Source organism: Ambystoma mexicanum, chromosome 9 (assembly GCF_040938575.1).
Source record: "Ambystoma mexicanum isolate Mex_15411 chromosome 9, UKY_AmexF1_1, whole genome shotgun sequence".
In the NCBI taxonomy this organism is placed as follows: Eukaryota; Metazoa; Chordata; class Amphibia; order Caudata; family Ambystomatidae; genus Ambystoma; species Ambystoma mexicanum.
In genome coordinates, this window is record NC_090931.1 from 1,019,263,174 (window position 1) to 1,019,278,450 (window position 15,277).

Below are 15,277 nucleotides of genomic sequence, written 5' to 3' on the forward strand. Positions count from 1 at the left end.
TGGTGCCTATTGCACTTTAAAACCATACCTGGATCAACTGATGAAAGGTACTCTCCGTTGATTTTTTATCCTTTTTAATTGCAACTTGTTCATTAAGAGATAGCCTATCTTTTCATTTTTTTAAGTACATCTATTATATTATCATACCTACAGGTTGAGACAGATCCTATGGGAATACATCGCCAAAAAGTACTTGGCAATGAACAACAATTTAAATTTTGATTAAAATGTGCACTTTGGGAGCATCATTCGGGTGATTACTTGATCTCAAAATTCTAAATGACATATATATGGATCTTTTGAAATATGAAAGAGAACAATAATGAAAATATTGTTTATCAAATTGATTGTAGAAAAGCAGGAACTACAAAAGGAATCAGGCAGCTCTTGAAGAAGGTAAATATTCCCGAAACGTGTCGAGCAGAACTAATTAAGACATGTCATCATTATATTTGAAATCTTTGAATTTAACAATGCTGTCAACTGTATGTAACTTATGACATGTTTCTTAACACAACTGATAACATTGAAAGATTTATTTTTTGTAAAATCATCCAATGAATATTAGTGTTGATACAAATGAGTTGCCTTTTTGAATATATATATAAAAATGTCAATAATGTACAAGTAACAAGAGAGATTAGTTTTTTTCATTGAATTTTTATAAACTTTTGTTTGTTTAGTCAACACCCCATGGTGTGCAAGGGACAGGAGTGTTCCACAAGACTGTGGACATCTGCTGTTATTTACTTTTTGTACAACCTCCTAGTGTCAGGGTTGGTTTTTTCTCCCTTGCACCCCTCTAATATTCCCAAACTTTAGTACCAAATTCTGTTAACACAAAGGTGTGCACCTAGCTACATAGGTATTTGTTTTGTTGAAGTGTGAGGGTCACAAGGTGGTGCTAGCGTCACCAAATGCGTTAAAACCAAAAACTATTGACTTTCGTACATCCAAGTCTTTTGCCTGATTTATCGATGAGTTCATCTCTTTCCCATCAGCTTTACTGCTCACATTCTATGTGAAGCGATTAGCTCTCAACCGTTTGTCTTGCAAAGGCGGGTGAAATCACCCGATTTTGTTTCTGGCGGGTGAGATGCCCATTGGAATGAATGGGCGTGCATGAGGCTTGGCAGGTGAGTCAGCACTTTGCAAGGCAGGTGACACCCGCCAAAAGCGGGTGCGTTGAGAGCTATCACTGTCATTTCTTTCCAGCTTGTGGCATCGCACAGAACAATTATCACGCGCAGGCGCAGAACGAGCAGTTGCTGTTGGGCTCTGGCATGAGCCGCACATGCGCAATCGCAGTGGAGGCACTGCTATGAGAAGCCGGGGGCGTGGATCAGGGATGTACTGGGAATGTTCGGCATGATGGCCTGACGGGTATCGGCCAAGGAAACAACGGGAGAAGGCTAAATGAGTAGAAATGTGGGCAAAATCGGCAACAAAAGAGGTGGAGAGATGTGGGCAGGAGAAAGGACTAGCTGAGAGAAAATGCAAAGAGAAGAGAGGTTTCGGGATAAGGGCCAAGTCCGAGCGGACAGGTGGGAAGATGAGAGGAAAGATGGAGAGGGTTGATGTGGGAGGAGTGAGGGGATGAGGCAGGAGAGGGAAGAGGAGGAGCATTGAGCACAGGGAGGTGCGGGGAATCCCGGCGATAACGGGGCTGTCTTACTGTGGAGGACGCCAAGCACCATGGCTGCCGAGGACGCTAGCAGCATGGTAAGAAAGTGGGACTAGCATAGCTCTCAACCATTTGTGTCACAAAGGCGGGTGAAAACACCCGATTTTATTTTTGGCGGGTGAGAGGCCCATTGAAATGAATGGGCATGCCTGAGGCTTGGCGGGTGAGTCAGCTGTTTAGAAGGCGGGTGACACCCGCCAAAAGCGTGTGAGTTGAGAGCTATGGACTAGGGAGGACTCGGGTTCAGGCCACACCTCCAATGATTATAGAAGCCCCCCGGGTACAGGCGTCAGTGCTATTGCTTTGAAACAGCCTATGAGTTGAATTGCTTTCTCCGTCTGCAGATGCATCTTGTTTTGAAGTGGCTCCACGCGATGTTTTTTTTTTTCTCTTTCTTATGTACGGTTATTTTTTCATGGGCTGGCACTTAACACCAGAGAGCAGCACTCCCCTGGGCCCCCAGTTCTGCCAATGAACGTGCACGCTTAGCAACCGCCTTTTGGATTGGGGTGAATGCGCTTTGTACGTTTTCTCAGCACCCCGATCTAACTACCACCAGTGCTTGTAAGTGGGATAAGAAATCGAGGTAGGCGTTAGTGTTTTGATGCAATAGTTGTGGGTGGGGCCTAAAAAAGGGTTGTGTGCTACCTCACTTCCCATGTAGCTAATACACTTGACTTTGTACGTTTCCAAACGGACCCAATCGAATTTCCCTACGTGCAAGGAAAGGGAGTCAATTCTATTTTGACCAGAATACATTAGTGAAATCTAAAATATAACCTGCAATCTCACAGATTTCTACGTACTGATTAAAATCCTTATGATGACAGTACTTTAATACAATTTGTTACAAAACTCAAACACTATTCACCTGTAATTTCTCTTTTGTGCTTTAAAACAACTCCAACGTAATTTCAAATGGATTTCACTGATGTTCGGATTGCAAACATTTATGATACTGACATCTACTGGCGAAGAGCAGTATTGCTACTGATTTTCATTTACGTTGCTGCTGGGTAGAAGTATGGACGGGAAGTCATTAGGAGATCCCTGGCTCAAGGCAATATTTGGAGATAGCCTGGACTGACCCCTGGCTACAGGCCCACTTAAAGCCCTGACCACCAAGATTGTATACTTGGTGTGCCTAAATACGTCCTCAAAACGTTTTTGTAGACTCTCTTGAACGGACGAAATTCCATAGAGCGGGGTACTTGAACCATGTTCGTTCTCAGAAGAGGGTCTACCCCACACTCCTTTTCCATGCTATTTCACTTCTCCCATAACTATACACCTCACCAGTGATGCCCCTGTCTTCTTGTCATTATATATATATATATATATATATATTAAAAACATGAAAAATCCCTTCGGACAAATGTTAAGGGTACAAACTGCTGTTTTGGTGAATATAAGGTGGGATGGGCTATAAGGATAGAAACGCAGACATATAGCCCAATAGGCAAATGTGTCACTAAGGCACTATACTACTGTCAAGACCTTCTGCTCCTAATGTGTTCAACTGAAACATGAAATAATAACTGAACGCATTGGCTCTAGTCTCAGCTCTATTCTGGACCTGGAGCACAAGCTATGGCCTTTGCCAATTTGTTTTATTTGAACTGCCTTTAATGTTTTAAACAGAGGTTAACAAAATGCCCGTTCTCGAGCCCATACAATCCTTTCACTCTATAATTTGCCTTCATCCAATCTCAAATCACTGAAAGTGAAGACTAAAGTGTTATATAATCAACCAACATGACCTAAGGTGATGGGTAAGGTTGTGGGTGCCAGGACAAGCCGTAAATAAAGTTCAGGCTCACCAGGTGAGGTTCCCCCCAGACTGAGAGACAGCCTAGAGGTTTGCACACTTACCCCAGGTGTCACTGCCTGACCAACAATGGGTCTATGTGGTCGACTTGGTGTTTGGTGCTCACGTATGTAGCCCATTCTGTTGGTTATTTTTTACACACAGGCACTGGGCACACCACATTTGGGGTTGTACACATATGTTTCCTGCACCTCCTGTGTGGTTTTCCCTGCTGGCGTAGGGGGTTGGAGAGTATAATTGGGCACACTAGGGTTGGTGGAAATATTTTTAACCAAGTGTGTTCTTGTTTGCCGAAGAAGGCCACGTAGCTTCAATGACGGTGTATATTATTCTTTTTTCATTGACAGATGTTCTTTGACTCAGCTCCCGACGACCATTCATGCCCTTTTCTGCCCTGATGAAGGCTGTGTGACGACGTTAGTTTATCACACTTCAGGGCGAAACTCGAGATGGCATGAGCAAATCTAATATTTAAAATCGGGATTGTGTAAAGTTTTACAAGTATTGCACAGATCTGTAGTGTTCACTCGTTCACCACGTTGTTCAGAGTAATGGCACAGAAGCAAGCCTCCTTAAGTATACTTATAGCGCCTCGTTGCCTAGAAGGCTGCAGTGCGCTTTACAAATCCAATAAATAAACAAATAGAGTGGATGGAGTGTGTGTTTTCTGGGAACGTGATTCATAATACCCTACCTGGTGTTGGGTAGCAATACATTTGTGTTTTTGTACCCGTTTGTGATAAATTGTATTTTGGTCTCAAATTCTTTCAAAACATTTACAGCTTGAGTGTGTGATTGCATTGCATATTTGTTCTTGTAGTCTTAAAATATGATTTGTGTTTGAAACATTACAGGGGACTCTTTCTCTTTTGTGTTGTGGAAGGTGTCCACAGCGGGACATCTGTGAGAGGATGTTTTCCCACTGGAACAGATAGCAAATAGCAAGACGCCACAAGGCTGGCTGTGTTAGTGCCAAGAGGCCACCGGACTCTGCACCATACAAGACCACTTTACATTACAGTAAATAGCCTATTTTCAGATAGAGCTTACAAAAAACCTGAATGGTCTCTTGGTGTTTGGATAACAGGTGCAACTATTACTGAACTGGTGCTCGCTGTATTGACTCTAGCAGGAGGAATGCACAAAAAATGTCTACTAGGATTTGAATGTACAGACACACCCTCGCGTTCACTCTCACACCCTCCTCCACAGACTAACAAACCTGGCTTAAACACTGGGCGTGTTCCCTTTGCTGGCTCCAGTGCAGTGTAGATTTTTCCCTCTAATGGTGCAGTTTTCATGTTTGTCTCTATATTACTTTTGTTCTAGGAATTGCTTTATAAGCTGCATTTGCAAAAGACCTTGCAGCCATCACTTCCTTCGGGCATAGAAGGGTTAACGCGTCACTGACTTTTCACACTGATTCCTCCATAGTAGGCACTTGGTGACACAGAAGGATTTGTAGCGTTTCAGTGGGTATTTCCTGTTTCAGCTCCATGGCCATCTGGTGATAACCATTATGTTGAACTTCCCTGTCATCTCTTCAAGGCCATATGTCACTTGAGGCCATTTCCTGGTATGTCATAAAGGCAAAGTTCACGTGAGATCATTTCCTGTGATATCATTATGCTAATTACTATTTTTTAAACTTTAAGATTCCTACAGATTTTTGGTCACAGAGTATTGGCATGTATGGGCCTGCCTCAGCCCTAATCGGGCTTTACCGACCCCGCTAGCTTCGCAGAGGAAAGCTTGATCTGATCTGCTCTGTCCTTTGCCCAGCTGGCACTTGCGGGTTTGCCAGCTATTTGCTTAGCCTGTTTTCTATCTGGCCTGTGCCGCCTGAAAGGGACACCACGGAAATTAATGGACCATGACTATCTCTGGATTGGAGGCCTTCACTGTTAAAAACAGGCTTTCTACCTGCTGGGAACACTATTTTTTTCCAAATCTGCATCTTACACTTTCATAGAAAAAAGTATTTTCCAAACTCAAAAATGCTGCGTACGGCTGGCATGCACTAGTTTTCTTTGAAATGTGTTTCTTTTATCGGACTTCCACACAAATACCCTGTTATTTTTGTGCCCCTTCCTTTTGTGTTTTATCACAGGTTACATTTATAAAGGTGTTTATATGCGTGTCAAACCGCGTAATCAAATCTTTTGTGCTTACAGCAGGTATTAGGATATTAAACTGTGGATGCCAACTTTTGATTTTTCACTACAGGGGTAGAAACACCTCAATCTCTGCCCTGCATATAAGCAACCAACCAGCCCAAGCCATGCTCTGGCCAAACACATTTTATAGCACTTGTTATTTTTTTTATAAGGAATGGCAAAAAGTCATACGATTTAACAACCAGTTTTTAAAATATAACTTCTCAGCAATGGTCTCTCAACCTGCTGAGCTACCCTGGTAACCTTCTGCTGTAGAGCATCTCTATGGATCCCTTAATGTACTGAAAATCACTGCATTACCAACAATATTTTGGGTGCACCAGAGCCAGGGAAGTGATTTCAAGTGGAATTGATGTACAGTTTGGAAAGTAGCAGCATGAAAGAAATTGCTCCATTTTAAAAATATTATTTTAAACCTTTCCTTTGAGCGGAGTTCAAATGCCAACTCTGCCTCCTCGGAACTCCGTCCCCTCCTTGAAACTTCATCCCCACTGTGGCCCTTGTGGGATCCCTCTTTACATTTTTTCCATTTCCTCCACTATCCAGGGAATAGACTCTTAACAGATCAGAGTCTTTCTTAATGAACTAACATTATGAGAATAAGAGACCAGCTACCAGGACAGAGCAGCTTTGGGCTTCAGTGAAGATTTTCTCAGGGGCTCTTGGTGAGCGAAATGTGCTAGTTGAGGAGGAGAGACTCAATCTGGTAGTCCCGAGGTTGGGAAGCAGGTACTGGAGATAAAACTGTATCTAGAGTCAGTCCTAATGATTTGTTTTGGTTAAAACCATAAAATCAACAGAAAATGTAAATCGTAGTTCATACAATATATACAAAAATAATGTTTAATAAAAGCCTCAAGAGTATCCTTTTTGTTATCGCGAAAGAAAAATCATACTAGACGTGTTTTAAACTCTTTTGCCATTAGATTCTTACACATATCAAAACGGATATATCTAATAAATCCTAAAGAACATTCTATTGAAAAAGGTAAATAAAAGGTAAATACTAGCCATACCCCCCGCATTGCACAGGTCTGTACCTGACATGCACATGGGGGTCTGCTATAGCCTTGTGTATGTTATATTGTGTCCTTATTGCCTATTTTTGAAAAATCGCAATCTCTCGGCACTACCTATACTGATCGCACAGGCCTGGGCCCCGATCCACCACTGTGCAGGGCGAATGGGTGGGGTTGGTCAGATTTCAGTATCGCCAGTACACCGCAGACTGGTATGCGGACCTCAGGCCAACATTTCTGCCCACCAACTGTTTCGGGTCTGGAGCCAACCCCTAACATAAAAACACGCTTTCACAAATAAATATATATTCATAGTAACGTTCTAATTTACCCATAAGAAACTCCCACTTAATACATTACGAAAGAAGATAAAAGTTCTCTGTTATGCCTTAGGAGGCCTATCTTTTCCTATATCTTTTCTTTCTTACCCACCATGCTTTTCTAATGTACTGAGACAGTGCCCATAATACTGATTCGTTCGTTTGTAGACTTAAAGATGTAGCCTGTTGTACAGTAGTTATTTCTGTTCCTTAAAATCAGAAACAACGTTTTTCCCTCTGGTTTGAGGATCATGGACAGAATAATAAGTGAGTCTGATCTTCCCTTGTGCTAGGACAGTTTGTTTACATTTATCAGAATGCCCTACTTGTCACTTAGCTCTAAATGCTCCTATGGGTAAAATACGTAATCTGAAAAGTTCAAACATAGGATTTTGGCTTTTCTACGTCTATTTTATCCAGATATCTTATAAAACCTGGATGGGATTTTATCTCTAGCTGTCAGACCATTTGTCTTAGTATCCAGGACTTTAGATGTATAAAACCATTCTTCATAACTCTGGGTGATTTCAGCTTTTATGTTTACAATTCTACCTGGGGTAATAGGGTTGTTTGGAGATAATCTAGTTGTATTTAGATTTCATTTAACCGTTCTCAAACACAATGCTAATAATGATGGGGGGGGGGGATCTCCTGGACTCCCTTGAGATACTGGATGCCTTTTTCCAGGTGTCAATGCAGGTGGTTCATTTGGGATTCCGAGGTTGGCAGTCGCAAAGAGTCATGCCAGGGGCACATCTTCCATATGAATGGAAGTAGGCTTCAATTGTGCATCCAATTTCTCCTAGAGGTTTCCTAATATATTTCCAAGACACAGATAGTGAATGTCGGATAGATGTGTTTGTCTGGCACCAGCTGGTTTGTGGAGGCAAAAGTAGTTCTTGGTAGCAGTCAGTGCCAAACTAACCAGCCTCGTCTAGTGTATACCAAGGAGCTAAATAGCCCCCAACAATTTCAAACCATGCATTTTTGTGTACTGCTGATGTAAGACGCTAGTGAGAGGAGTGTTCACAAAAAAAAAAAAAAAGTTAGCTGCATAAATGGACATGTGCTGTAGCACCTTGAAGCGTCTCGTGTGCTAGATGGATTGCCAATAAAGATCTGAGACCAAATAACCAGACAGGCTTAACGAATTTGGCAAGTACTACTTTATTCTCAATTTAATAAAGCAAGGCAAACTGGCAGACATCGGACTGATGCTTGCACACTCGCACACAAACCTGATTACACAGAGGTTTTATACCCCAATATTCGTCATATATGATGTCATCCTACGTGGCAAACTAAAACCTATTGACGGGAGGGATTGGTTAGGGGAACATATCTACTTCTTTAATACATGGGGGTTAGTACACCATTGGCTGTCTCGTCTGTAAGACACGCCTCAAACTACCTCTAAATACATATAATACTGATTATAGTGGGGGAAAATGACAATAGATTGGTTTATCCAACATTGTAAAGCAAGTTGCCCCATAGACCCACTGATTGGTTGGCATCCACACCGAGCCTTGGACTTTCAGCTTGGCTAGCAGCACATCAGCTAAACGAAACCTAGGTACTTGAGTCACGTCAAATTACTCCCCACTTTCCCAATTAGTCCTTCATCTCTCATCAGTCTAACCATGAGCCAAAGTTTCCCATCTGTAGTTGACCTTGTAACTTGCTCTCTGTTATGGGACATTTGAGGGAGTGTAAGCACATCACTATCTTCATCCACAGCTTAATGAAATTTGTTTTCGACTTCTGAATCATGTGTGAAGAGACCCAAAATGTGTCCATTTTAAACTCTTATTTACTGCTATTATGTTGGGGGCCGTTGCTCCTCTTGGCCTCTAGAGACTTGCTCACTCTATCTTGTATAGACTTTAAACACTTTTACTTGGCTTCTGCAAATGTTGTCTTCTTTAATCTAAGCAAAATATGTCTCACATCCATGGCTTATCAGTCTGCCTCCCTTTGTGCTTTGTACCTATTCTTAAATACAGCATCCTTGATCCCATGCAAACAGACTCCTCTTCATTTTGCACAAGAAGCTGTTTTCCAGCAACTCCTGACTCTGCAACCCTGGTCTGTCTCTGAGGTAGCTGGATTGTGTCTTGGCACAAGCCGGAGTGCATCTTCCAATTATGTCTGTCCTACCCACATTATATATTCCTCTATAGCAAGCTTCTATATGTCTTATCTACCTTGCGTTGCTGTGTATTTACAATTATTGATCAGCAAGTTACTTTATCCTCTCTTGCATACGTGATTCGTACATGTTTCTCTTGTCACATCAGTTACATTGTCAATCTTAATATTTTCATTTCAATATGTCTTCACACATCGTCTTCATGACATCACTCTGCCCTCATCAGATTTCAATCCGTGTCTACCATGATTGTCAACTTGCTTAATCACAAGTAAATGCTTATATTGTGTTGACAGCAGTTATTAGGAAATTAAACTGTGGGTTCATGGGTGCCAGCTTTTGATTTTTCACTTTGAGGGCAGAAATCCCCCCCACCCCACCCTTACCCTGAATATAAGCAAACTACCAACCCAACTCCTGGCCAAACACATTTTATAGCACTTGTTTTTTTTAAAAAACGGAATTGTATCTAGTCTTCTACTGTATGGCATGTTTATGGATCCCTTAATCTGCTTAGAATCACTGCATTAACAGTGCAGTTCATGTACATGACTTATAAGTCAACTGTATTTAATCTGCAACTACACTGACACTGTGCTTAGATTCATTGACAGTGTACCAGTGGCGGCTTCTCCATAATGGGTGAAAGGCGACGACCCACAGGCACCCTCACCATTATGGAGGAGCCAAAGAGCCAGCCCAGTGTAAACGCTGAGCACTCCCATAGCTGCTTTTGGCAGCTGAGGGAGTGCATTTGACTGACTTGAACGGTTAAAGGAAAACACAATTTCCGTTGACAGTTCTGTTCCCAGCCTTGCATAACCAATGAGCCATGCAAAGCCAGGGGCGTTTTGCTTCCCCAACATTACATGGCCCATTGGGGATGCCAGCTGAGGAACTGCATGTTTGTATGTGCGATTGGAAGCAATATTGTACCTCCTCGCACATACAAACAGAGCGGGCCACTTCATCAGAGCTCCGGCTCTTGCACGCATGTGCACAAGCCAGGAAGCGCTCTTTGCTTCCTGTTCATGCTACGCAGAAGCTGAGGCGCTGGGTGGGAACATCGGGACCGGGGCAGTAGGTATGTTAAATTAAATATGTATGTGTGTATGCTTGTGTTGTGTGTATTGAGTATGACCTGATTGCTTGCGGTCAAGCTTGATTCCTGCCCCTCCCCTCCACCCCAGGTGAGGCTGTGGAAAGTGGAGCATAACTTAACATAACACAACCAGGACATTTTGTGAAGTTCTTTGGACTCGGAGACCCCATTTTGAAGCATCACTCACAAATATGCAATTGACACTGAGGATAGCAGGTTAATATATTTTGTAATATTACAGCTATCTCCAACAAGCTCTAGGGCAAGCTATAACAAAAGCAACTATGACATAGCACATTACCATACATATGAGACTGTTGTGTAAGCTAAGAGCATGGTTTACATTAATAGAGAAAAGAACAAGTAACCATTTTAGGTTATCAGCTTAGGTGACATGGGATTCATATTGTGTTGATCTATGCTATGCTATGGTATGGAGTGGTATAAAACCCCAAACGCCTTTAGTCTTAAAATGCACACAGTTCAACTTCACATTCAACTCACGCTTTAGGGAAAGATGTGCAGCACTCGAACCGACCGCGGCTTCTTCTGCCCTGAGACCTCCGATGGCTTCTGCCCAGCCCCCACGACTTGAGCTGATTTGGTCTGTCTAGCAATTGCGTCATTTCCGCCCCTAGAAGGTTAAAGCCTAGCGCTTAAGATTGTTCCGTTCCTTTGCTTTGAACATACAACATACCTATGTGCAAACTCAAGAGACAGGCATTGTCTGTCTCCCCTAGTTCTCTCTACCATAGTAATTGGGCATCTGTTTATTGACCAGGCAAAGCATGTCAATTGCTTCCACACCGATTGAACTCCATTATATTAAGTGAGCTTCTGAAGAGGTAAATCGCATCACTCGCCTCCACAGTCATTTAACTGTGCACGTGTATTGTGATGCTCCCTGTCCTTGGCTGCTTATCAGATCTGAGTAGTGTCATGCTCCCTGTCCTTGGCTGCTTATCAGATCTGAGTAGTGTCATGCTCCCTGTCCTTGGCTGCTTATCAGATCTGAGTAGTGTCATGCTCCCTGTCCACGGCTGCTTATCAGATCGGAATGGTGCAAAAGAGACTCTCTTGAATTTGCTAAGAGCCGTTTAAGACAGAAGTTGCCACTTGTGGCGAGGTTTCTTTGCTGGAAAGGGGAAGCTACAGTTTCCTGCTCATAGCCAGACAAGTGTACGTGTGTGTTTCTAGTTTACAAGCATGTGCGTTATTTAGTCAAGGAACTTAGTGTCTGTTTTTTCCCTTGTAAAAAGGCTGTACATTGTTAGACAGTATTCACCTTTTTATCAAGGAGCATGTGTAGCACCCTGACTGTTTCCTCTGCACCATGCAAAGTCGCTTAATGTGAGCCAAATTGTTTTCTCAGATTCATTATTCTTAACATCCCCCTCAAGGCAATTTGACACAGATCAAAGGATTTGTAGCTCCGTGAAGTCATCAATACACCTACTGGGAGTTAAAATTGCATAAAGGTTGCCTATATTGGTGACAAAAACAAGAACATTTACACATTCATATTTTAGCAAATAGCTGCTGCATGCAAAAATTAACATGAGTTGCTTGATAAATTGCTGAGCACCTAGAAGCATGTCATGTGTGCTATACACATAAAAAGCAGCGGCTGCAACATATTTGACATGGTTTACACTAATTGCCAACACCAGCATGTATGATTATGATTACATATATCTAACAACAAGGTATTCAGAAATGAGTCCATTATATTGCAACTGGACCTAGCTAAGGATGCATGAATGAATGTATGTATTCAATGTGAGGTACTTGGGTTAACTGAAAATAATTACTGGCAATAGCTTCAAAATACGGCAAAGGATCCTTTTGAGAATCCATTAGCAATTAACAACAAGTATAGCTTGGCTCCTGGCTTCTTGACCCAATGCATTGTGGACTGTGTGATTTGAGCACATGCTCGCATGCGTAAACAGTCAATAGTTTGAATCGGTGTCCTTGAAAATAAACCAATATGTGAGTGCTTTGGTTACCTTCAGAGATTAGCACATGCAGGTCATCCAATTCGTGTGTTTGCTTTGCACTCAAACTTGCGTCTTGAGGTAGAATGTGACATATTTTCAATTCTTGGACCCCTGATTCTGATACCTGCCTGGGCAAACCTGCTAGGTCAAGCTTTCTGAACTCCGGATTAGCTGCACGCCGTCTTCTGATGTGTGTTAAGAAGAACAGAGGGGGAAGAAAACAGAATGCTCATGTCATTCTGTACTGTCCTGGGCACTGTTCCCTTGTGCCATGTACTCCTGGAACCAGAAGAGTCCATTTCTTGTCTCGCCTGCGTGGTCCAGGTTCAGGGTTTGTGATTAGGTACTGATCATCTTGTGGCTGGCTTGTGAAGCTGTGCGACGGAGGGTCCAGCCGCTTCCTTGGTTGTTGCGTTGGGGGTACTGGGCGTATTTAGCAATAGTCTGAGCCGCTTTCGTCATTTCCTGAGTATAATATGTTGCTCTGGCATGTTCCCATGACAAGGCGTGGTTTCAGGGGGACTTTCAATGAATTTACAGTAAAATAACTCCCGGAAAGTACCTTTTGGATTCCACAAATGTCTTTGTTTTTTAAAATTTTTTATTCTCCCCGATGTTCTGGTGAGTCTGCTGCGCCACAGCACAAGTCTGGCGGTGAGACTTTGACTCCCACGGTTTTGGCAAGAAATGATTCTTTGGCACAAACTCTGCATCTGGTAATGGTTGACACCATGCACTTCCTGATCAATGACAAAATGAAATGTTTTTGAAATTGTGAACACTTTTGTATGTAAGACGTCTGCAAAGCTCTTCTCTGTACTGGAAATGGGTTGCTTCAAGGCCCTTCATATTGCGACTTGTCATGATTTAGGGCCTCATCACGAGCTGGGCGCTAACCCTGGCGGTAATACCGCCGTGGCTATTAGCCCTACCACCAAACCCCCGTTGTTATTAGCGCAGAAAGACCATTATTGAACCCACTGAACTGTGAACTGTCAATCAAAGAGTGCATGGCTTCCTTCATCGTATTTTCGGAGGCTAGCAAATATGCAATCTGTTTGACCACAGCCAGTTGTGCTTGGAGATATGTATCTTCAGTGATTCCCACCTCCAAACGCATTTTTAACAGCCTTACTATGTATAAGCTCAATTTCGGGTAATCTAATTGTTGTAACGTGAAGCTGGGCCAATGTAACGATTTCAGTTGAAACAATCTAGGCAGCTACAAAATGAAACCACAACGTTTTACTTGTGAATTTACAGTGATCAGGGGTGGCATTCACACTGTGACATAACAAGATCGATTAAAATGTACCAGATATGAACCGCTAGATAGGCTATGCGCTTGACTGTGAAAGGAAGCAATTGGTGCAACATGCAGTGTGCATTTAGAGTTACTGTCATAGGAATTCACTGGCTCAGCATGTGTACACGTCATTCATGTAGAGCCTTTGCATTCACGTAATGAGTACAGTGAATACGGTATAGCATAATCTTCTCTGACCCACGTGTCATTTACCCAATGCACATTAACCCGTAAATGTAGTTCATGACATATCCTAGAAGATGTTTGAATGGGAATGTTCAGCACCCCGTGCACAAGACAATTTGTTGAGCCTGGTGACCAAACAGATGCTGTTATAACACTCTTTGCTAGTACACTAAGCAGTAGGAAAGTGGCGCCATCGCCTGACGTGTTGCAACCGTGGACAAGTTAAGTGCCTGTATTTATTTTCTGGCCATGAAATTACATTCCAATATTGGACCCCTCTGCTGAGAGTGCCCAGAAAATCTGTTGCCACAGGAAGACTTACTCCGTCTTCTTGGTCGCTTCTAATCATAGATAAGTCATTTTGAATCAACCCTACTACATCTGTGATGACATCTCGTAGCGAATGGAAACCCTGTTGTAGCACTTGATCATTAGAATCTGCAGCATGAAATCCTAGCTGTACTGCCTCACTTTCAGTTTTGCAGGATTTGCGTTATTGCTTGTGACCAAGTGTAAGTTCTACCTGTTATGGACGCTTGTCCCACCTCACAAGGTACTGTAGTGTCGGAGGTGGTGCAGGTAGCTGCTCTGCTAACACGCCCACTATGTGTGTGCCACAGACCAGCAGCTAACTGCATGATAGCTGTCCAATTCTCTACTTTTATGAAGTTATCTACAGATTGTATCGCCTCACTCAGGTGATACTGTGAAAGCATTCCTTGACACAGCTTACCTAGTCCTGTTTTTCTTTTATTGCATTCATTTGCTTGAACCACGATAACACTGCTCTCCCTGATGCATAAGTTATATGCTTGGTGCCATTGCGGCCTTTGCTTCCCTATAAGACGCATCCCAGAACTCACTTTCTGCCCTCCTCCACTCAGGGTAGAAACCCAGTTTCCTATTACTGGAAGTGTTCTGGAACTGCTTGGAATTTAAGAAATATATCAAATGTGGGAATCTACATGCCATGTCTAACGTGTGAACACCTTTGATTTTGATACCTGTTGACCCCAAGTAGACCATAGAGGGACAATTTCCTGGCATGTTTGTCAGTCATGTTTGCAAATTATTATCAGTCAAAAATGATTCTGCAACATACATGTGTTGTGCATTATGTGGCTCTGGAAGGAATTTATATTGATTTTCGTACATGTAATCCCCTGCTTGGTGTCGTCTCGGTGAAATATATGGGAACTGTGAATTCGGGACCGTCAGTCTGAAAGTTACCTCCAAGTGACAGAATGCATTTAGTCAGGCTCAGTTTTACAGACTGGTTTGCCCTTAGGCGAAAATGGGTGTGAGAATTACAGCTCTGTTCCCCGTGCTTCTAATGCTTTCTTCAGAACCTGCCTCGAGAAAGCCGGACCATTATCAGCATGGAACGTTCGCTGTCATGGCTACTACACCCCTAAGTGCCTGTATGACTGCTTGCAGCCTGCTTTCTTTTGAGGAATCATCCAGGTGAACCTAGTGCAAGAATCCACTATTACTAGAATGTAC

The 15,277-nt window shown here is 42.6% G+C and overlaps 1 protein-coding gene across 1 annotated transcript in view; it reads left to right on the forward strand.

Moving 5' to 3' along the window:
* Positions 1-1,590: 1,590 nt before the first annotated feature.
* TTC21B (tetratricopeptide repeat domain 21B) overlaps positions 1,591-15,277 on the forward strand; it is a 1,345,192-nt gene continuing 1,331,505 nt past the window's right edge. Inside the window, exon 1 of the mRNA XM_069616283.1 lies at positions 1,591-1,722. Coding sequence (XP_069472384.1) covers positions 1,696-1,722 — 27 coding nt within the window. The 5' untranslated portion in view covers positions 1,591-1,695. The remainder of the gene's footprint in view (positions 1,723-15,277) is intronic.